This window comes from Rhodnius prolixus, unplaced genomic scaffold, assembly GCF_049639745.1.
Source record: "Rhodnius prolixus isolate KJV_2025 unplaced genomic scaffold, Rpr scaffold_1, whole genome shotgun sequence".
NCBI classification, from domain to species: Eukaryota; Metazoa; Arthropoda; class Insecta; order Hemiptera; family Reduviidae; genus Rhodnius; species Rhodnius prolixus.
In genome coordinates this window covers 24878183-24900379 of record NW_027411581.1, presented here as the reverse complement: position 1 = coordinate 24900379, position 22197 = coordinate 24878183, and the positions used below count along the sequence as shown (strand labels likewise).

General features: G+C 30.8%; 2 protein-coding genes across 5 annotated transcripts in view; both read left to right on the top strand.

Moving 5' to 3' along the window:
• Positions 1-6025, top strand: Psf3 (DNA replication complex GINS protein Psf3). 2 transcript variants are annotated; one of them, XM_074135703.1, is made up of 5 exons: positions 1-141; positions 334-393; positions 910-1048; positions 1522-1651; positions 3812-6025. In XM_074135703.1, exons 2-5 carry the CDS (start codon positions 339-341, stop codon positions 4037-4039), a joined length of 552 nt encoding a protein of 183 aa, XP_073991804.1. In that variant the 5' UTR covers positions 1-141; positions 334-338; the 3' UTR covers positions 4040-6025. The 2 variants fall into 2 exon arrangements, with proteins under 2 accessions (XP_073991804.1, XP_073991795.1); XM_074135694.1 differs by lacking the exon at positions 1-141 and having other exon boundaries at positions 148-393.
• A 2859-nt stretch (positions 6026-8884) lies between these two features.
• The window catches only part of LOC141458085 (uncharacterized), a 33003-nt gene continuing 19690 nt past the window's right edge, over positions 8885-22197 (top strand). The window contains exon 1 of one of the 3 annotated variants that reach the window (XM_074135648.1): positions 8885-9041. The gene's annotated coding sequence lies outside the window, so the exon portion shown is untranslated. Of the gene's footprint in view, positions 9042-10587; positions 10662-14226; positions 14373-22197 lie in introns of those variants that run through there. The other 2 variants (XM_074135668.1, XM_074135657.1) reach the window with 2 other exon arrangements.

Sequence of the window (22197 nt, the reverse complement as noted above, 5' to 3'; positions counted from 1 at the left end):
TGTTACCTTCCTAAAACAGTTTAACTATATAGTTTTATTTTTTTGCGAATTAAGAAACTAAATTTTAAAATTATATAACAAAAATAATTAAATCTAACAAAAATAATAAGAATTTCAGTGCACAATTTTTAACTATGTAAAGTAAGTTATGGCGGGAATCGTAATGTTTTCTTGTTAATTATCCCTTAATGCAAAAATGGTAGTTTGAGTATATGAATAGTAAAAGTAATAACATTCTATTCAGTGACCAGTCTTTTCAATAGAATTCTAGTTGCCCTTACAGTATCATAATGTCTTTCATTAACAATCGTAATCACTATTTTTCAATACCAGATATTATGGCCAGTCAGGAACGAATACCATGTACTTTCAATAGAAATGTAACATCTCTCAGTAAGTGTTTTTTGCTATTTAAAAGCATTCGTAATTTTCTTTTAATATTCCATACAAGTTAATTTTATTTATCTTAGTAAAACTTTTATTGTTTTAAGCAATTAATTAATTAAAATTAAAGTTAAGCTTGATGAAAAAATTCATTTCAAAAGAAAATTATTTCAGATTACGCAATTTTAGAGACAGTTGTAAGACTATAACCCCTAATTTAAAGAATTTCAATTAATTAACGACAACACGTTTTATGAGAAATCAAGGCTTGCTATCCTTATTAATCAAGATAATTTTTCTAATATTTGCACAGATATTTGTAGATGAAAATATAGGCGACTACAATCTGAAACCTCTATTTCAAACCCATTGTAAATAATTATTTAATTGTAAAAAAACTATTATAATTAATGTCTCATTAATACCAATATATCAATAGGAAAACCAGAAATAAAATGATGTATTTTTTAGTTTTACGATGGTTAATTCATCATTGATAATTTCTTCTTTTTTTTCGAACACCAGGTGAATTGGATCCTAGTTGCGAAGGGCCTATATTGCAGCAAGGGACATCGTTAGAAATACCTTATTGGCTTGCTTCTGCTTTAGTCAAGGATGATATTGTTTCAATGGAATTACCCAAAGCTTACAAAGAAACATTTAGGTAATTATTTGTTAAATAAACTTATGTAAGTTTATTTTTTATATGTTCATTCAGTTTTCGTTACTTTAAGTTGGACAAAATCCAAACATAAGATGATGTTGAGGGCATTTTTGACAAAATTATTAGTAATTATATATCTGTAATTATTAGTCAGATCTTTGAATTCATTAGAGAAATGATATTAACTAAATGATAGAAATCAGTCATGAAATAAAATGATACTAAATATTTTAAATTTTGGTAAAGCAGATTAAAAAGAAAAAATGGCCCTCCAGTTATAGTGTTGAAGTAATAATTAATTCATTTTGTCAAAATTAAGATTATTTTGCTGTCGTACAATTTCGATTTGCGCAATGTATTCGTTTATAATCAATAATCTGTAAATATTCAAAAGACATCTTTGAAGTATTTTGTATTTTATTAAACTGTATGTAGCAGTTTTAATACATTACTAATTGAAATTAATTTAATAGGGATGTTCTAAAAGCTGATGCCAATGTAGTTGATCTCCAGAAAACATCTAAATATTTCTATGAATATGGGAAACTAGTTTCTTTTATTTATGGAAGGCACGCTCAGGATTTATGTAATACTATTACTCAGGTATTTCTATTATTCGTTTTTGTGTCTTCAGATTATAGAATAAAAGATAAACGCTCAAATAGTTTTAATACTTTAATCTGAATAAAATATATAAGCTTTTTCGAACGTTTTTTTTTAACTGGTAGAAATTGCGAGTTGAAATATGAATGAAATATTGGGTATTTGCTGATTTATGTATCATCTTTGGCTGTTCAATCAATACTTATACTTTTTAAAAGTAAGCTTTTGTAAAAAAGATTTTTGTACTTTTTGGATTGATTTTTTTTCCTGTCCTTTGTTGGATCACATAATGGTGGACAGATATTATTAGAATATTTTTAATAATGTTTCGTGGTTTTAGACACCCACGCACATATACAGGGTGTTCATTTTAAGACGGCTCAAATGCGTTTCATGCTTAAACTGTTGATCTGAGCAAAAAATGGTAGAGGAAAAGTTTGTTTTCCAGGTGCCTCCTCAGATACAGAGAGCAGTTGATATCCTCCAGGCTAACCTTGCTTGCGAGCCAGAGGAGGTACCTTCGAAGAAGGCACAGTACATGCTTCACAAGTTGAGTAAAGTGCATTATTTGATAAATTAAGGAATAAGTTTGATTCCTTACATGAAAGATATTGATCACTTAAATATGTGGCAGGAAGTTTCCATTTTTTTTTTTGTAATTAAACGCAACTCTCCCAAAATTACCAAATAATTATTAAACCTTCTTGTTTGTAACAGATGTAAATTTAATTTTTAGCAATTTTGTGTATGCTTGTAAACATCTAAAGCTTAACATTTGATTTTTCTTAGAAAAATCACTCGGAAAACTATTTATTTCCCGATATTAAGAAAAATACTAGCTTTACTGCCTTGGCAATATTTTTAGTAGAAAGGGGATGAAAAAATACATTAAAATGACCTATCACGTGCTCTTCTTTCTCTTTAATAACAAGTTAAAAAATTGAAATATGATTAATAAATACCAGATTTTGAAATGGTCTAGCACCTTTAATTTTGAAGATATCGAATTGCGGTTTCCGGTTTCTTTCATAACTTTTTATACTCTTTAAAACTGTATATGAAAATGAGGGTCAACTGCGAACCCTTACTTTTGGACGCGCGTCATCCGCGTATGCGATCAGGAATCTAAAATCAAGTCACATATTCTGAAACTGACTGTGACGGGCAACAAATTTTTCCTCTACCATTTTTTGCTCAGATCAATCGTTTAAGCCTGAAATGCATTTGAGCCGTCTTAAAATGAACACCCCGGTATATTTGACATCAATCTTATGGATTTTCGCTAGAACCATGAATCCAATAATTTTTATTTTTATACTTTCAATCGAAAGTAATAAATATTTCTTTAATTATCATTCTAACTTAGAAAATAAGCGGTAATGATATTTTTCAAAAATTGGGGTTCAAATTCCAAATCTTTAACAGCCTATTCTGTAATATTGCATGTCTGGTTTACAGACTTAATAAACATTTAGCATAAGCAATACTTTCATTGTAACTTGTTATGGTTCAATGGCGGAACTGTAACTATTTCTGGAGAAATATTTTAATAGAATGCTTGGAATCGCTATTCCCAAAAAACTTCTGAAAAACAATTTTATTTGGAAAATGTTTTAAATAAAAGTGAAAGGTATTCTTTTAGGTAAATAACAATAACATATGAAACAATTGGTAAAATTATGGTGGCATAGTACCTTGATTGAGGGAAGAAGATGCAACAGTAAGGAGAGTTCTTAAGTTAAGGGGGAGTGGTCTAAAGTCATTGGGAAAAAGATGCGTTTGAGAAATTTGTTCAAATTGCGGTGAGGAAATCAGGTGTTCAGGATGGTGTAATTATTATTAACCGGACGGGAATATTTACGCGGATGGTATTAATATCATCGGAATGAGTTTTGATGCCATGAGCGAAGCATTCTCCAGACTGCAGGCTGCAACGAATGGAATTGACCATGAATGTGTCTAAGACTAAATGTATGGTAACTAATCTTAAGGGTAACCTACCTATCTGACCAAATACAAGTGGATCGTTATTTCTAATATAAGTGCGTGGATAGCTTTGTCTATTTTTTGTTCTTTTAATTTTACCTAAATGATTATAAATTAACCTTATCTTTTTGTTATAAATAAGGGTATGTTATTTGATTTTTTTTTATTTTCTAGACTTTCATTGACCGCTACCGTCAGATAAGCGATTGGGCTCAGAACCAGAATTCTGAAGAAGAAATTATTGTTAAACTAGATTTTCTTGAAAAGGATTTAATGTCAAGAGGGAAGATAGCACATTTGGAGTTAACTAAATGGCTTTGTCATGGAGTTGGAAAGCTTGGCACTGCCCAGATGGTTAGCAACCATAAGAAAAGAAAATTAATTGCAGAACATTTCTTATAACATATTTTATTGAGGTACAGCATGTTTAAAAATACTGTTTGCTTTTGCCGAAAACAAACGTAGATGACATTTATCTAACTTATTATTCTAATGAAAAATCTCTATATGTATACAGGGTGTATACGGAGGAGTGGTCGAAACTTCGAGAGGTGATTCAGCAGCTCAAATGCAACAAAAAATATTCTATTCACTTTGGCACGATTCTCAATAGTGTCCAAGATATTTGCATTTTTAACTTTGCCGTCGATATTCGCGTTTTTCGCCATAAAAACGGCCGTAACTTTTCTATCCTTTATCCTACAACAAATCTGCTTATTCCAAACGAAAGAGCATTAAATTTCCTATAAATTTGCTTGGTACAGAGCCTCAAAACGATTCTTATAACAATGAAATTTTTACTTGAATGTCTACAAATTTCGTTCTCGATGATTTTTGTTAAAATTTTCAACTGCATTTTTTCAATTGTTAATGAATCAAGGAATCACATAATTTCAGAAAAAGTTGCGCATTTATTGAGCTTCAAGACCATATGATTTTTTTTGGTTTTTAACAAAACCCTACCCCGAACAGAGGGGTGTAAATGCAGAAAACTGGGATTTTGCGAACTGACTTTTCATTACTAATTTACTCAAATATCAATTTTTACCATTTTAGTAACATTTTAGTTTTTCACAATTATTATTTAATAAAACGGAAGTAAAAAATAAAGTAGCAATAAAACACAGAAGTGAAAAAGTACAATAGGCAGGTGCCTAGTTAAAATTGCTACAAAAATCGTTCGAACTATTCAAACAAGGAAGTGGGAAAGAATTTTAGCAAATTTTTAGTTTCTTGACTACAATAGTTTGTGCAACATATTTTAACGACATAGTTGAGGTTTTTTTCAATCAAAGTTAATTAATAATAATTCAAAACTAATCAATTTTTGGAGAAGGAACCAAAAGAATATAACCATTTTATTTTTGAATTATTATTAATTAACTTTGATAAAAAAAAAAAAACCTCCATTATGTCATTCAAATAAGTTGCACCAACAATTGTTGTCAACTACTGCGTTTTATTGTTACTTTATTTTTTACTTCCGTTTTATTAAATAATAATTGTGAAAAACTAAAATGGTTACTTTTCTTTTTGTTCCTTCTCCAAAAATTGACATTTGAGTAAATTAGTAATGAAAAGTCAGTTTGCAAAATCCCAGCTTTCTGCATTTACACCCCTCTGTTCGGGGAAGGGTTTTATTAAAAACCAAAAAAATCCATATGATCTTGAAGCTCAATAAATGCGTAACTTTTCCTGAAATTATATGATCCCTTGATTCATTAACCATTGAGAAAATGCAGTTGAAAATTTTAACAAAAATCATCGAGAACGAAATTTGTAGACATTCAAGTAAAAATTTCATTGTTATAAGAATCGTTTTGAGGCTCTGTACCAAGCAAATTTATAGGAAATTTAATGCTCTTTCGTTCGGAATAAGCAGATTTGTTGTAGGATAAAGGTTAGAAAAGTTACGGCCGTTTTTATGACGAAAAACGCGAATATCGACGGCAAAGTTAAAAATGCAAATATCTTGGACACTATTGAGAATCGTGCCAAAGTGAATAGAATATTTTTTGTTGCATTTGAGCTGCTGAATCACCTCTCGAAGTTTCGACCACTCCTCCGTATACACCCTGTATACATTTTAATTTAAATTATTCCTATTAAGAAAGGCAGATGTACTAGGTAGATAAACTAGTCAGTCTAGTTTATCTAATTATTGAAATTAATGAAGTTTTATTAGAGAAAGTGTCAATACAGATAAATGTAATATTGAAGAAATGTAAAAAAAGGAAAACTTTAATAATAACTATGTTCAGGAAACTTTAAAAAATTAATTAAATGCTATATGCATGCCATTACGAGCATTGCTACCTTCTTAGCAGTGATAAAAGAGTGAAATTATACTATTATAAATAAACGCTTGTAATTATTTTTTTACATATATTTTGTTAGTTTTTAATTTTTAAATTTCCCGAATTTATTTTATTTAAATATAAATAATTTTATACTCTATTGAATATCTGGTCCCGTTTAAGATCCATTAATAAATGGTTTTTAAATGACCAACTTTATTTGACTATTTGCTTCTTTTTTTTTCTTTGTATCTTTTTTTCTTTTTTAACAATTAGTAAATTCTATAAAAAGTTATAATTAAATATGGTTTATTATTGTTTTCTGCTGATTCGACGAATAACGTTTTAAGTTATTTCTTCGAGGCGTTTTCATGTTAATGTTGCTAGCTGTAAGATGAAAGCCAATGCCATAAAAAAAAACCTTATTCCTAGAAAGAAGTAAAATTTTAACTTTAATAAATGAAATTGAACTCTGTTCATAAACATTTTTAGTTAACTTATGTAAGAGTAAACAACGTGTAATTGACGTAACGAAATTATAGTACTTGTAAAGTCGGTAAGTAGTAATGTGATGGTTTCTAATAAGATCTACTTCCTAAGAAATGTAACAAAGAAACTATTCATTAAATTTATATAAAATAGTAAGTGAAGGGATTAGCTATGCGGTTATCGTATTGGATTCCCACGCGGAGGTCACTGGTTCGAATCCAGCTGCTGACCCTTAGATTTTCTCTTCCTAGGAGCTTCTTACTGTCTGGTGATGGGCAATGTTGTCTGTTACGAGAGAACACTGTCTGGAGGCCAGCAGTGCACTGAAAAAAGCTCCGGGCGCCAATAACCTTAGATGTTGACACGCCTTAAATCATTAAAAAAAAAAAAGAATATAAAATAGTATCAGATTAAATAACAATTCGGATTAGCCACTTCTTCAGGGTACTTGGCCGTCCCTGCGGGTATCCCAGCCTAACAACATCACATGAGTAACATTACACTGTAACACCCAATATATTTACACAGTACATACAGGGCATAGTGGTGGTGTACCCCTACTGCTAATCCTTGCTTCTATCCCTCCTTTGATCTCTATCCCTCTCCTGACTCCCCCCTCCCGGATCACTACCCAAGGTAAGATGGGGTCTCGTGTCGAGGATGAATGCGTACAGAGTAGTAAAATAAATGTGAAGTAATGATAACCTTGGGACACCGGGCGAGCGACTACTAACTTGTGATGCTAGACCTTCGTGGGTTCTCGGCCCTGGGCTATGAATCTGAGGTGGTCAGTGGCACGCACGAGTTAATCGTTGTTGTGCTCATGCAGGAAGCACTGGGTTAAAAGAGTAGATCTTACTGAGTTGCCTTCTAAGACTATTCTGGTCCCTTTACTAGGAGAAGGGACATAGAGAGCTACAAAAATCTTTTTGGCAAAACTCTGGATCGGGTGAGTTAAGTGTCTGGGCGTTGTCCATACTCACTTGGAAAGCACATTTAGATAAAGTTTCACTAAAGGCAAAACAGGCTGTTTGTGGAACTACTAGAACCTGTGGGAAGTTATGGGGTTTACGCCCCAAAATGACCCTACCGGTCTATACACGTAACATTCATTCCTATTATCACCTACGGAGAGATAGTGTGGTGGAGGAAGGCTGAACAACAGACGGCCATCAAGGCTCTGCCAGGGTGCAGAGGCTGGCCTGTCTTTAGCAGTGCCCCTACTGCCTGGGAATCACCAAGGATGCAGTTCGTGAGGCTTCCAGAGACTGGATCTGGAGAGAAGATGAAAAGAACTGGGTGGTGTGTCCTGGGGTCAAACACAGAAAGACTATGATATTTTGGTTGTGTAAACAAAAAGCCAAAGTGACTCTGTGCTAAAACAGAAATCAGATTACTCTGATCACTGGCTTATGAACAGGGCATGGTAGGTTCAGGAAGCGTCTGTTCAAGGTGGGGCTTATTAGCTTGGATCCGTTGTGCAGATTATGTCAGGAAGAGGAGGAAACGACCTCTTACTTGTGATTGCGCTATGAAACCTTATGACAAAAAATGTAAATATATAATAAAAGGGATATGCCATCTAAGTATTATTAAAGTCTCTAACATTAACATCTGTATTAAATCCTGTATTTAAGGTGAAGACGTCCTCCACTACACAAAGTTCACATAGTCCTCAACTAATAGCGTAACCCAATAATTCTGTTGCCTGTTGATAATGTTAATAATAATAATGTTTTATTAATTAAATAAATTACCGTATTGATATTTTATGAAAGCCTAATATTCAGTTATTGGTACGTTACATAAACAAATATTGAGATCTGTTTTAATTTCTTAACTCAAATTTTATGGTAACTAATTGTCACGTCAATTTTGGATCTAAGTAAGAAATATATTTATAAATGAAATTTTTTTGTTATGTTACCTAGATAATGAATTCAACCAAGAACGAATTTTTTTACGGATACTGTTTACTTAATTATTCTTATCTCACTCAAAATCATATAACCACCAATGTCAAGAACGGAAATGTTACTGATGATGTCTAACTTAGTACTGATATTCTAATTTAAAAAAGAAACAAATATGTGATCGCCGAAAACATTAAAATAAGTTGTAAGAGGAAAATAGTTCCTAATCACAGAAATAATGCTTATAGATTGGTATATTTGAATTTGATAGGCTTCGTAAATAAAAAAGTTGTTTCTGATGGAGTTGGGACTTTTCATACGTTGTTAACTGGATGCCTTTGCCTGTGGCCCAATCGCCTTTTACTTTTGTTTCATAAACTAGTTTCTTGTATTAGCCATTTCAATTAAAAGTAATTAAGTGAATTTTTGAATTGTTTCCTCAAGATTGATTTGATAATTATTCCCTTGTGATACAGAAAGGTATTTTTCAGTAAAAGACTGTTGTTACATAATTGTAAAGTCGAAAATTACCTCTCTTTCCTTATGCAAAAATAGAAGTGGTGGGGCCTTGTACACTCCCCTCTCTAATACCGTGAGCAATCCAGAGCTCTCGCTTTGTAATGTAAGCTAGTTGGTGCATATTTACGTGTGTGGTGAAGTACTTTTGACCTTTCAAAGTCTGCAGATTTTGTTATTTTGGAGATTGTAAGTATTTAAATTTGCCTTAATTTTTACTGAGATAAATTTCCTCAATTTTCTCGTTCGGGATTTCTTCTTTTTTTTTGTATATTTCTGATTTACTAGTAAAATATTATGTAATCTACAGTTACGATACAAGAAAGTAGTGAGTTACGAAATATATTATTACAAATATTTGCATATACTCTTATAATTACAATTAGTTCAGATGTCTATATTGGCTTTAACTTTTTGCTTTCGAAAATGTTGATTTACAATGCAGAGTGATAAATAATTTCAAATAATTTTATTAGAATGAAACACTAACTTTTCCTTTTCTTTCTAAATTTTAAATTAATTAGTTTTTGGTTCATTTCAAAATGAACATCGATAGTTCTTTTGCACTTGCAGAAACCTGCGTAGTTAGCGATTGGAATAAAAATGTTGATTTAACAAAAGTGAAATCTTATTTTGAAAGATATATATGCCTAATAATACATATATTTTAAAAAAGACAAAACTGAATTTTCAAGGAAGGAAGGTTTTTAATTACCGGTTCCTGCGTATTATTCTCTAAATAATGATTGTTGAAAAAGAAGAAGGGGGGGGGGGGGGAATGGTGTTCAATAGAAAGTAAAAAATGCCACTTGTTTTACTTATTTTTTGCAACCCATAAAATCTTTTGCGAGCAAAGCAAAATTTTAAATGAATACATATACAAAATCTATTGAATTTAATATTTCTATAAAAATACGAAAGGAAATAAGTAATTTCAATATTTGTTTGAACCTCACATGAAACCGCTATTTTGTAACATTCAATGTCACTTTTAAATATCAAAATTTGTTCAGTTTCTACCTCCTTGTGATTTAAACAGACTGAAAGGGTAGTTGTGCTGCATCGCATATCAATTACTGTATCAAACAACAGATATCAGAAAAAGTGCAAGATATTCGTATGCCTCTAAACTAAATGAAATTATTAAAATACCTAAAGATCATTTCTTTAAACTTAGAATATTTCTTAAACTTTAGTTTAATTTGAATAAAAATTAGACTTGAAGAGATATCTCATTTTTAAACTAAAAAGTTAATTTAGAGCTGCGGCGTGGGTGTCATATAATCTCTGAATGTCTCTAAAGTAAACTTTTGAAAATGACTAGAGGAAAGCTTAAGTGGTAGTTTATTCAAAACAGCTTCCCGGAAAATTTTTGTAAGCGAAAAAGAATTAGGTAACATTCAAAATTTATATGTGACTGTAATATTTCTTAACTGTAGTAAAAATATCCTTTGTTTCATTTCAACAAATGACCGAGTCAATTTGTTCTCCTCAATAAATCAAATTCTATGAACAGAAAAGTTATCTAAGTCAGTTTGTAAGAAGCAACGGTTATTTTTATATCTCTTATAAAAATAAATAAATTTTTTAAAAAAAATCGAAATTAAAAAAGTGACTTACGTCAAACTTGGAACTAAGTCAAAGATTTATTGCTGCAATTAAGGAATCATGGCGAAAAATTAAACTGTTCAGGAAAGTTGCGCCGCAATGAAAATCAATTAAAAACCTTAGTGATGGATCTGTTGGGTGATTTTTGAGCAGAGCATTAAGTTGGATTTTCTGGAATTTTTGGTTTTTGAGAGACATATGGTATGTTTTTTCTCTCTCTATTACTGCAAACTAAATACATAATATTCTTTAAAATATACTAAAATAATTTTAGACCAAGAAGTTGAATTTTTATCCCGAAACTAGTTTTTACCAAAAAAAAAGGAATTATATTATTTGCCTGAGTTTTTCTAAAATTGCCCTCGCCAAACTGCTAAACGTTGTAAATTTAATATCTTATATTAAAAAATTTCTTTATAATCATGAAACTTGAAAGTAAGAATAAATAGCTCTAAAATTACTAAAAACATAAAATAAAAGTAATAATAACACGAGTAATAAATTACTAATAAAAATGGAAACAACTTTGTAATAAAATTAAACATTTGATGGTTATAACAACAATTAAAATTCATTTAAATATATAAAGAAGATATTCTAAACAATTACAAAAATAATTTAATCACAAAAAGTTATTTCAGAGATCAAAAAATATCTAAAGAAATTTTTGAGTTTTGTATTGGGCTTTTAGTTCATCTTTAGACCCACTTTGAGATTTCGCTAATGAATAAGGTACACGGTTAGTCCCATAAAACTTGGTCGGCTAATTGTGTAAGTCGTTTGGCTATAAACTTGGCCCTCAATATCAATGAGAAGAAGACAACGTTGCTACCCCTTTACAATCAGTCCACTTTTTTGAAGAGCTGCGAAGTTGCTGGGAACCCCTCATTATGCATAGTCTCTGTAACAAAATGTTTATAATAACTGGAATAATTTATAGTAAATGGAATATGTTTTCCTATAACGAATCGGATTCAATTTATAACATTTCAGCCTCTACTCAATCATATACCAAATAACAAAATAGGCATTACTTTATTGTCTTTAAAATAAAATGCAGTCTAGCAACCTGGAACTTTACTCAAGCAGATAATATAAACTTTAATTTAATTTATCAGATACAGAAATACATTATAAATTAAGATTTTGGTCTAATCTAGATGTCAGTATTCCTGAAGATTAGAAATGGGTTATGGAGAAATATATATATTTTTTAATGTATCGTTTCCATTAGTTTGTAAATAGCGGTTTTTTCCATGACCTGGCAGATTGACAGGATTTAGATTAATTTCTTTAAACTTAAAATATTTCTTAAACTTTAGATTAATTTGGATAAAAATTAGACTTGAAGAGATATCTCATTTTTAAACTAAAAAGTTAATTTAGAGCTGCGGCGTGGATGTCATAATCTCTGAATGTCTGTAAAGTGAACTTTTGAAATTGACTAGAGGAAAGCTTAAGTGGCAGTTTATTCAAAACAGTATGAGGAGTGTTTTGTGGAGCATTAGAACAAACAGTTCTTGGAGGCGGATTCTAATTACAAGTAGATGTATAGTATTAGTCGCGTGTCCGCTTGATTGGTTGTTAATTGTAATCCGATAAAATCCAATTCTAAAATGATTCTAAAAATCATTTCATAACCATAGTAGAAAACATCACTTCATTCGAGATTTATTGAAGATCCTTTCTTCGCTAACCTCTTGTAATTCTAGGGTTCGGTCCTTCCAAAATGGTTAGTGCACTTCTTTTAAGATAAAATGTTTTGTCCAATTTGTTGCCTCTCTTGACTTAGAATTATTTTTTAAATTTAAAAATAAATGTAAACAAAATTTAAGCAATTTATAGTTTTGTTTTTAATTTTATTCAATCTAACTCAATTTTTTTTTTTTTAAATCAAAATGTGTAGTAACATTCAAATAGTATCACACTTTATCTTTCTTTTATAACAGTATTTAAATATTTGAATTGTTGTCCCTGTAAAATCTTATTATGACGGTTATAAAAGTATAAAATATTTCATCTGCAATTCAATAACTTAATGTGTGTTGAATATGTAATGTAATGCAGGTTGTAAATATACTCCTTCTCACTATGGATACTTTACAAGAAAATAAAGGCTAATATATCTGAAATAAATGAAGCAGAGCCAGGAAAAAAACACATTTTTCTAGCTAATCACTAAGGCAGAATTTTTTAAATTATATTCCTTGAGGAAATAATTCAAAGTAATTCAAGAGAATACTTTGTGTTATAAGTTGTAGGTGAGGAACGGCGCTTGGAAATTCCCAACAGTTGCTCGGAATTCTCCTTTAAAATTAATATATATTATAAATGTAATATTTTAATCATTCCACTAAATATTTATTACTTAATTCTTAAATTATTAATCTCCGAATGATACCCTAATTTACTTTATTGATAATTTAAGAAAAATTACGATAAAGTTGTAACGCAGATAAAGCAACAGAAGGTGGAAGCTCTCTTTCCAGATGATGCAATATTGTTTAATGTTTCACTTACTCCAAGAGAAAGTATAGTATTGGTGACAGATAGTAAGTCCTATTAATTTTTAAGAGATCGGAAAAAAAAACGCGGAAAAAAATTATAATTTTAAATCAAAATTTTACCTTTGCACGGAAATTGGTAAATCAGACAGTAATATTCAAGTATATCCCACTATTAAGGTACCACAAATAATATAAGTTCTTGATTAAAGCTTGTTTAGGTAACTTTAGTAAGTTTAAGATAAGTATGCTAATTACCTTGACATTCGAAATCTGGGATAATGAGAACTGCATTTATAAGTTTAAGATTATAATGTCGATGTTATTAAGATTTAGATTTAAGGAAAAGAAATTATTGCTATTTTCAATCTTATTGTTTTTAAATTATTTTTGCCAAGCTATCAACCAAGCTGTTTAGATAATTATACAGCTTATTAATTTACAATGGCACATTTGTATAAATCGTCTAATAATCAAAACAATTGCTCATTGGTTTTATTGAGTACGTCCTTAGGTCGAAAACTTGAAAATAAATTGAGTTAAAAATAAATAAAAGAATAAAACTGAAGGTTGACTAAAAGTTCTCATATTTCGAAAAGAAAAAGAAAAGTTGACTAATACTTAGAAAGATTTTGATTTTTATCGAGAACGCTAAGATATGTAGGATAAAACACATACACACAAAGCTTAACTTTTCTTTGTTTTTACTATTGTTCATATATGTACATATGTATAGTATTATATATGGTTTATGAAGAAATGTGTTAAAAAAATTAAAATAAATTTATCATACATATGTGACTAAAGTTTTGCATTATAAAATGAAAATCTTTTGCATGCTAAATAAAGTTTTAACGAATAAAAGTGATGAATTGTGAATTAATTGAATTAAATTTTAGTGATCAGTAATATGTGGAATAAAGAAAGACGCCATGCTAAGGTTGTTCCATTTTTGTGACTTTTTTCATTTTTTCATTGTTACCTAGATTCATAGCAATCTGTATCGTTTGAAAACTGTATTTAATTAAAACATATATTTTGAGACCGCTTGAACAGAATTGAGGTTAGTGGGTAAAAAGTGTTACGATTATATCATTTTTATAAGATACACACTAATTTTAAAAGAAATAATTTTGTTTTAAAATTTAAGAAAGTTATTTATTTATTTTTGATAATAATTGAATTTTTTCTTGTACAATAATTACTAATAAACAGCTGTTACGACCAATTATTGTAATTTATTCTGTTCGTGGGTTGTGATGTTAAAAAACTATAAGAATTAAGAATAACGCCGATGTGATCATCGAGGAAGCGATTTGCCCGCTACGGTGAAAGCAGTCTAGTCTAGCAATCTAAAGATATATAGTGCAGATTCTATAATCAACTATATTGTTATAACATTGCAATAGTAAGTGTCTACTCATTTTAGTTAATAATTTATGTTTGATAATATATAAAAAAAAAGCAATATTTGGAAGTTTAAAAAATTAAATAAAAGTTGTACTTCCAAAATCTTTAGAAAACAATAAATATCATTAATAGTAGCTCATTTATTGTGATTCCATTGACCATATAAATTATAAATGAGATATGAAATATGTTCGTTAAATTATCTTTAGATAATTATGAAAATTTAGTGGATTATTTTTCTAGGAATTTAAGGAATTAACTTTAATTGAGAATCACTGATTAGATAGCCTTTTCTATTTCATGGGAATATTGTTTAAAGAAATAAATGTTCTTACGCAATATTACATTACATACTTTTTCAATATAATACATAGTTCCCGGATTGCCCTATTTAAATAGAACAATTGATTTGTTTAGAGGAATTCACTCTCTCTTCTTTTTGACTGAATTTGAGAATGTGTAGACTGTGACCGAACATTGCGGATACTGTTTGAGTAGAGTTTGTGTTGCGGTAATCTTACTGAAGAGCAAAAATATATAAAAAAGTTAATGAAGGTGTATTTCGTTTTAGAAACACCAAGGGATACAAAGTGACTTTGCAGACAGAATCACTCAACTTCTCAGTTTCACTTTACTGAGAAACATGGGCGCCTCCAGCTTCTAAGCTAAGGGTGGGCAGTTAAATATTTGTAGAACTTACAGGAAAGAAGTTGTCAGAACAAAAATAGTACATTTATGTTACTAAGAAAATAATTGATTGTAATTATTGAAAAAGTTGCCAGTTCAAAGCGACTTTTTATTCACCATTCGATAAAGTAATCGTAGTTGTCAAACTATGAGTTGGCTCTATGTTTACATTCGTAGGAGCAAATACATGTGTAATTCGGATTGAAACCCAAGTGTTAATGAAGGGACGCACTATCACTTTCTCGAATTCCTATATAAGCTTATTCCTCATAAGGTTATTTATTACTGTTATAAAATTTATTGAAAACAAAATGATTTAACCTTCAGAGTAATGATTAATTTCAACTTTTTTTTGTTTATTTTCATAATTATAACAATATTTTCCTAAAGTAAAACGCCGATATTAAACTTCAAGTTGTGAATGCAGCAAGAAGCAGACACAATCTACGGACTTCCCCACAATTTTTCTAGCTTTTATTCTTACAGCAATTTTAATTTATTTTATTTTTTTAACCATAAATGTTAAACAATTAAAAGTATTCGGTAGGGATTGCACATAAAAGTTTTTGTCTTAAGATCTGTGAATGGATCTGTCTTTTAACGAGCTCTTTGGCCTTCAACCTATTTAGAACTCTCCTCTCTTGACAAAACCGGCACTCAGATCTCAGAACTCTAAGAAAATATTTTTTTCACAGAAGTGGTTGAAATAAAAAAAAATATACATTTATTACTTAGTGCAATGAGTGTTAAAATGCAGAGAAAAGCGTTTTTAGCCGTTTTCTAACCACTTAATAGAAACTTATAAAACTTCTTAACGTGGAAAACATGAATTTTCTACAAGCTTGAATTTCTAATTTTGCTTTTTAATTTCGCTTACTATTTGATAAATGCAGAACGATCAATTGTTCAAAAAGGATGCTTTGACTGTGGTTCATAACAGTCCCAAAGAAATCGATTGCCAAATAAATGATTCAAAGCTCTAACCGCTTGGCTATCATCGCACCTGTATTCCTTCAATTCAAGTACAAATTAACTCGAACCGTCCAGTTAGGGCATTCTAATATCGAACAAAATATATGTGGATTCATGAATGTGGACTAGTGCAGGATAAATTAACAACTACCTAAATTTGGAAAAAATTGTGTATACATTTTTATCATAAATCCAAATTTTGAGGTCCCCTTAACCCAGAAACTGGATCTCATCCACGATTCCTCTGTTCTATCTTTCCTCTATGGGTAGGTGCATGTATTTCTTCTAATTAAAAATCCATTTTTTACATAATTCTCTTCGAAATAATGAAGTAAGCCCGAATTAATTTACCAGGGTTATTGTAGTAATTTAATGCTGAAGCCTATAATCCTGGGAAATATCAAAATAATGACCGGATTTCCTGTAAAAACATTTTGCTAATTAAAAGTTTACGCTGGATATTAGTGGGAAATTTTTTATTTTGTTTAAACGAATGCAATTTTTGTAAAATATGCAGCTATTAAGTATAGTTATGAAATAATTCAAACAAGAGAGCCATGTTTCTGGTACTATGCTTAAGCAAAGATACCTAAGGGTATCTAAATTACTTCTTTAGCTTTCCCACACTTTAAATCTCTGCCTCTTTGTACAAATATAAGTAATTGTTCAACTTACAATAATCCCGATTTGGCCGGTAACAACCCGTTCCGAAGGTGTTGTCCCTGCCAAACTTTCATTTCATCCCGGTTTTTGGAGGAACAAAACTTGCCGAATACGTGCACTGAATGCTAAAGCTGCCCAGCGTATCTGCACCAGATGAAAAAAATATTTTCAATAACGAACAATCCTTTGATCTGAAGTACGAGATGGATTAGCTTCAATGGCGCAGCATACCCAACTAGCTAATAAAGTTGTACCAAATTCTTCAACCCAGTGAAAAATTAAAAAGAATTTCTAAACAATATTCACGCTGACAAATATCAAAAACTTTTTAATAACAAGTTATGAAGAAGAGGATTAGCTAAGTAGTTAGCTATTAATGGATCCCAAAATGGTGATCACGAGTTACAATTCAGCTGCTGGTCCTTAGGTTTTCTCTTCCTAAGAGCTTCTTACAGTTCACTGTCCGATGATGGACAAGTATTGTCTGTATCGTGTGAACACGATCGTACTGAAACAAGCACCGGGCGCCAATAACCTCAGATGTTGACGCATCTTGAAAAGAAAAAAATTGTTGAGGTAATTTCATTGTATTTAACTTGAAACAAGACTAACCTGCACTCCATGTGTGACACTGAAATTAAGGCAAACATATGTACCAAAAAATTTTAAGGCAGCACTATTCTCTAAATAGCCGACTGACCTCTAAAACTTCATTGCTCGAGGCCCACATTCAACCTTTCATTTCTTTGGGCCTCATACCGACTTTTGCTTCGTTTCGTGGGCCGCAGCATAGTTAGGTAATGACAAAAATAGCCAACATTGTCATCCGATTCAAAGCTAAATATTATATAATTCTCGTACACAAGAGGATATTATCCTTGCAAATTGAAAGTCAGAGTGAAGCCTCGCAGTTAAAGGGTTATTTATTACAATGATTTGAGTCTAAGAATCTTTATGGATTATTCTATTGATTGAAAAAGGCGTATGATTATATTACTATAAAAACAATACCCAAAAATTATTTGATAACTATAATTGTTTTGGGTTATACATAAAAGCTGAATGGGCAGTAGGTTGAGTGAGTATCCCTGCTCTAGACAGTTGTATACATCTATACTCTGGCCATTACTGAACTATAGGTGCTTGCCCCAATTTCACAGACGCTGGCAACATTGCAACGAATAAGTTGGAGATTTTCCAATATAAACTGCATATCACCGTGTGGGCACCGTGGTACATACAGTATAAACAAATCCACAGAGAGCTGGAAGTATCCACTACAAAAGTCTGTGGACAAGACTACATAAATTTCTAGTTGTGCATACTGTAGAATGCTGGATATCAAAAAATAAAAAAGACCTGCTGAAAGCTTTTTCTAAACCACAGGACGTACTTTTAAACTTAACAGACTGTGATAATTTTAAATGTACACTTAGTGTTTATAAATATTTTGTAAGGTAAAAACCAACAGTTTTAAAAAAAATGTTACTCATGATTTGATACAACATATTATTAAGAAGTTACTGATATTTATTACCAGCAATAATTTTTCAAGAAATTCTTTACTTTTAATTGCGTAGAAAAACTTTATCACAATTGATAAAAGCAATAAAACTTTTATTCTTGATTCAGCCAGTGTACCTCATTCATCAGACCAAATGTTATTTCTTATTGAGAATATACTTCGAACGGCCAGATAGGCGGAAAATATATTCTCTATATTTTGTAAGTTCAGCGTTCAGCGTTTATATTAGACACTTTTCAATTCATTTAACTAACCAAGGCAAAAAATAATAATAAAGCCGGGACCCTTCAAAAGTTACGGAAGCCTACTGTTCTTATTGGTATTTCTATCGGTAGAACATTTTACTCGAAAACCCTAATGAACGTAGTCACGATTGAAAACCTCAATAAAAAAGAGTATTATATTAATTACATTCAAAAGTTAAATTAAATACATTCAGTTATTAGATGAAAGAGTTAGTGCCTAATTGTTACGTCAAACTCTTTGATTATTGCAAAAATAAGAAAGCATTTGAAGCAGATACTCATAAACGTGCATTCATTCATGAATTTGCTTCAGTTGTTTGCTCTTCAATAACTGAACGCCACTGTTAGTTGCACATCTAATCTAATTAAAAAGTGAAAGTTCTTTCTCTTCAGTTCCGCTGTTGCAGTTAAGCACAAAGGAAGTGAGATAATTTATTGCAAGTGTTGTACTTTGTATCAATTTATCACAGTATCCAGAAAAAGAGCAAAACGTTTTATTTGACATAGAAACTGCAATCTAGTCACCATAATATTCAGAATTTATTCATAATTAATCAGGTGTGGATTCTCACTCTAGTTTCTCTTAATAAAATTTTGTTCTAAAAAGATAGTTGACTTCAATATTAGTGCAATATCTATATTAGATGATGCTGTTGAAGGAAGCGTGACGGGAACGAGCAAAAAGTCTGGCATAAATCATGGCACAGTCCGAAGTACTTTACTGAATAATCCATGTTACTAAAGGCTTTTTCATATCTCCTTAACAAAAACTTACAATATAAAAAGTTAAGTTTAGGGTTTGATTAAACGACAAAAGGTACCCAAATCAGCTCGAACCCAACATTCATTCATTTGAGCCAGTTAGAAACGTTCAAAAAAGCTTATATTTTTCATTCAAATTTTATAACTATTGATATAATTAAAGTAATTTTACTGCATTATTAATATTGTTTATAATTGATTAGATTTCACAGATATTATACTGGCTATAAATTTAAGTAATGATAAAATGTATTACATCTTCATAAAACAAATATGCCCTTTATTTTAACTCTATTCAAAGTCATTCTTCTAATTTATCTTTATTATGCTCTTTATTCTGAATAATTATAACGCACAAGCACATTAAAACAGAAAATGTGCTTAATGTTAGTCTATTATTGTTTTAATTCGAATTTTTAGTCTTGAATTCCTCATACAAAAGAATGCGAGAGTCCGAAAAGTACAAAATACACACAGTTAATAATAACAATTGATGTATTTATTTTTTTTTTTTTACAAATAACTTAATTTTTTTTTTTTTTTGCAAAAACATTCTTTTAATTTTTTATTAGAGTTTTTGATGAACCTGTGCATTAATAGTTTATTACAGCCAATCTAAGTTAAATGAATGGCTTATTGTACGAATATTCTGTTGATGAAAATTGCCAGCATTTACTCGTTCCATTTAATAATATGTGGTTTTATTTTTATTAATTGTGAAAATTTTATATTCGAGTTAAGAAGTTTTGACCGTTGGTCGGACCCTATTGCATGATACAAAATATTCCACAATCATTCAGAAGCTATTTGTGCAAAACAAAAGGTTAAATCTAAAATTGAATTATAATTTGTGCTAACTATGGTTGGCGAACCAACGTTTAGATAAATATAATTGTTATCTAGCACAGCTTTACTTGAGTATAAGTAAGTATAACGCGACCTTTGCTCTCCGGGTAGCTTGATCCCCAAAAAAGTATAGTGTATGTCAATCTTCGGCGAGATATTTTTAATAAATATGTCTTATCCACTATATTGTATATTATTATCTGGACTTTTGTATATGGAGATAATGGAGAGAATTGTATTATTTTTTAAATACGGAGACTGGTTATAACTTACATTAGTCCATTTGGTATAAGTTATCTATTTCTTTACACGAAATACATTCCTTAATAATAACTGCTTGGTCTCCTTTCCCATCTGCTTTTTCATTTATAATTAAATTGAATCCAAGAATTACTTTTATCTGGATTGAACTTCTTCTTTTTTTTTCACTAATGAAAGCTACGATTGTTTGCATTGACTAGAAACGAAATCTGGCTAATCTTTACAATAGCGCCCCAGAGGCGTGGCCTGTTTATTTTTAGGGGGTGGGAAGTGCAGCGCACCTACCGGGGAAAATAAAAATACTTCCCGCCAATGTGCGGATGGTGCGAATTTCGTAGCGCTTATGTTTAGCGCGCATGCGCAGTACACATACTGCATAGCAACTGCTTCCTGATTAATGTATTAATAGTTCCCGCGAGTGTTCTGTATGTGACCGGAGGTGCCGTTTTTTTGTAACTTTATGAGTATGAGCGTTTTAAATTTGCGGGTTGTTTTAAATTAAAGCATGATTGTAGTGTGAGTAAGAATGGAGTTCGACAAGTATACCCTCCTCAGGAAAAGGTCTCCACAGAATAAGGTAGTTTCTTTTGTGTTGTTCTGTGTAATTATTGTAACGAATGTTGTGACACAAATTAAAAAATTGAGGGTGATTAGGTAGGTTAGGAGGGGTATGGGGGGCGAAGCCCCCCAAAAAAAAAAATCAGGGGTGTGGGGGGCGAAGCCCCCCATTAAGAAATAAATAAAGAATTCGAAGTTATTCTGATTCGCTGTTACCATATAACCCGCTAGATTTAAGTGTAAATATAAAATAAAGAAATAGTTTTATATTTATATTGTAATATGGCGGGTTCTATAGTAACAGCGAATCAGAATCACTTCGAATTAGGCCACGCCTCTGGGGAGCTATTGTAAAGATTTACCCGAAATCTAAACTAGGTTTAACAGAGAACAATGATCTCGTACCCCAATGCAAGATTTTAAAATTTTCTTTATCTTGGCCCATAATAACTTCGTTAGAGGGAAAACTGAGATAGCCAGGAAATTTAATATTGACAGTAAACTGTATAAATTTATGTGCAGCCATCATGCGAAATTCAATGATGTTCTTAATTAATATATATTTAGATGCAGCCCTGAATTTAATTTAAAAAATTTACATTTATGCGATCAGTAGAAATAGGGTTTAAATTGAAGTAATTGCGATAAATATTCATAAAAACCTTATGTTGGCATACAAACACATTCAAATATTTGAGACGAACTAAAAAACTGAAAGTTATCCAGATATGCTTCTTGCATATTGTAGAAATGTTCAGAAATATGCGTTTATTTATTTTTTATAATTTGATAGAAAAAGAAATGGATAATAAAAACGAAAATTACGTCTAAAATCCGTGAAAAAGAAAATTAAAATAGTTTTATTTTTTTTAAAAAAATTAAGAATATCGATTTAGTAAAAAAGAACATAAGTTACATAGACACTGAATTGGACTTTTGTCCTCACAAAACAGTGCTTCTAATTTACCACTCAATAAATCCATAACTCACAAAAATGGTTTGTAGTTATCGCGAACTATTCGCTTAAGGCTGGAAACATAGTGGAGCGGCGAGCAAAGCGGCGCTGATAGCGAAGAGCGAAGCGGCAAAAACAAAAACTAGAAATAGATAGAGTTGCTCTATCTTCGCTTTGCTCGCCACTATGCGCGGTCCCATATGTTTACTTGTGTTTGATTTCGCCGCTTCGCTCTTCGCTATCAGCGCCGCTTTGCTCGCCGCTCCACTATGTTTCCAGCCTTAGGCTCTTCTTAAAAGAGTGTTGTGTGATACAGATCTTAAAGTGGTAATTCATATTTCTTTAATTT

Coding starts and splice junctions, on each gene's coding strand:
- Psf3 (XM_074135694.1), top strand. CDS start 291: ATGTCTTTCATTAACAATCGTAATCACTATTTTTCAATACCAGATATT. Junction 394..909: donor TAGAAATGTAACATCTCTCA/GTAAGTGTTTTT, acceptor TTCGAACACCAG/GTGAATTGGATCCTAGTTGC. Junction 1,652..3,811: donor TATGTAATACTATTACTCAG/GTATTTCTATTA, acceptor TTTATTTTCTAG/ACTTTCATTGACCGCTACCG.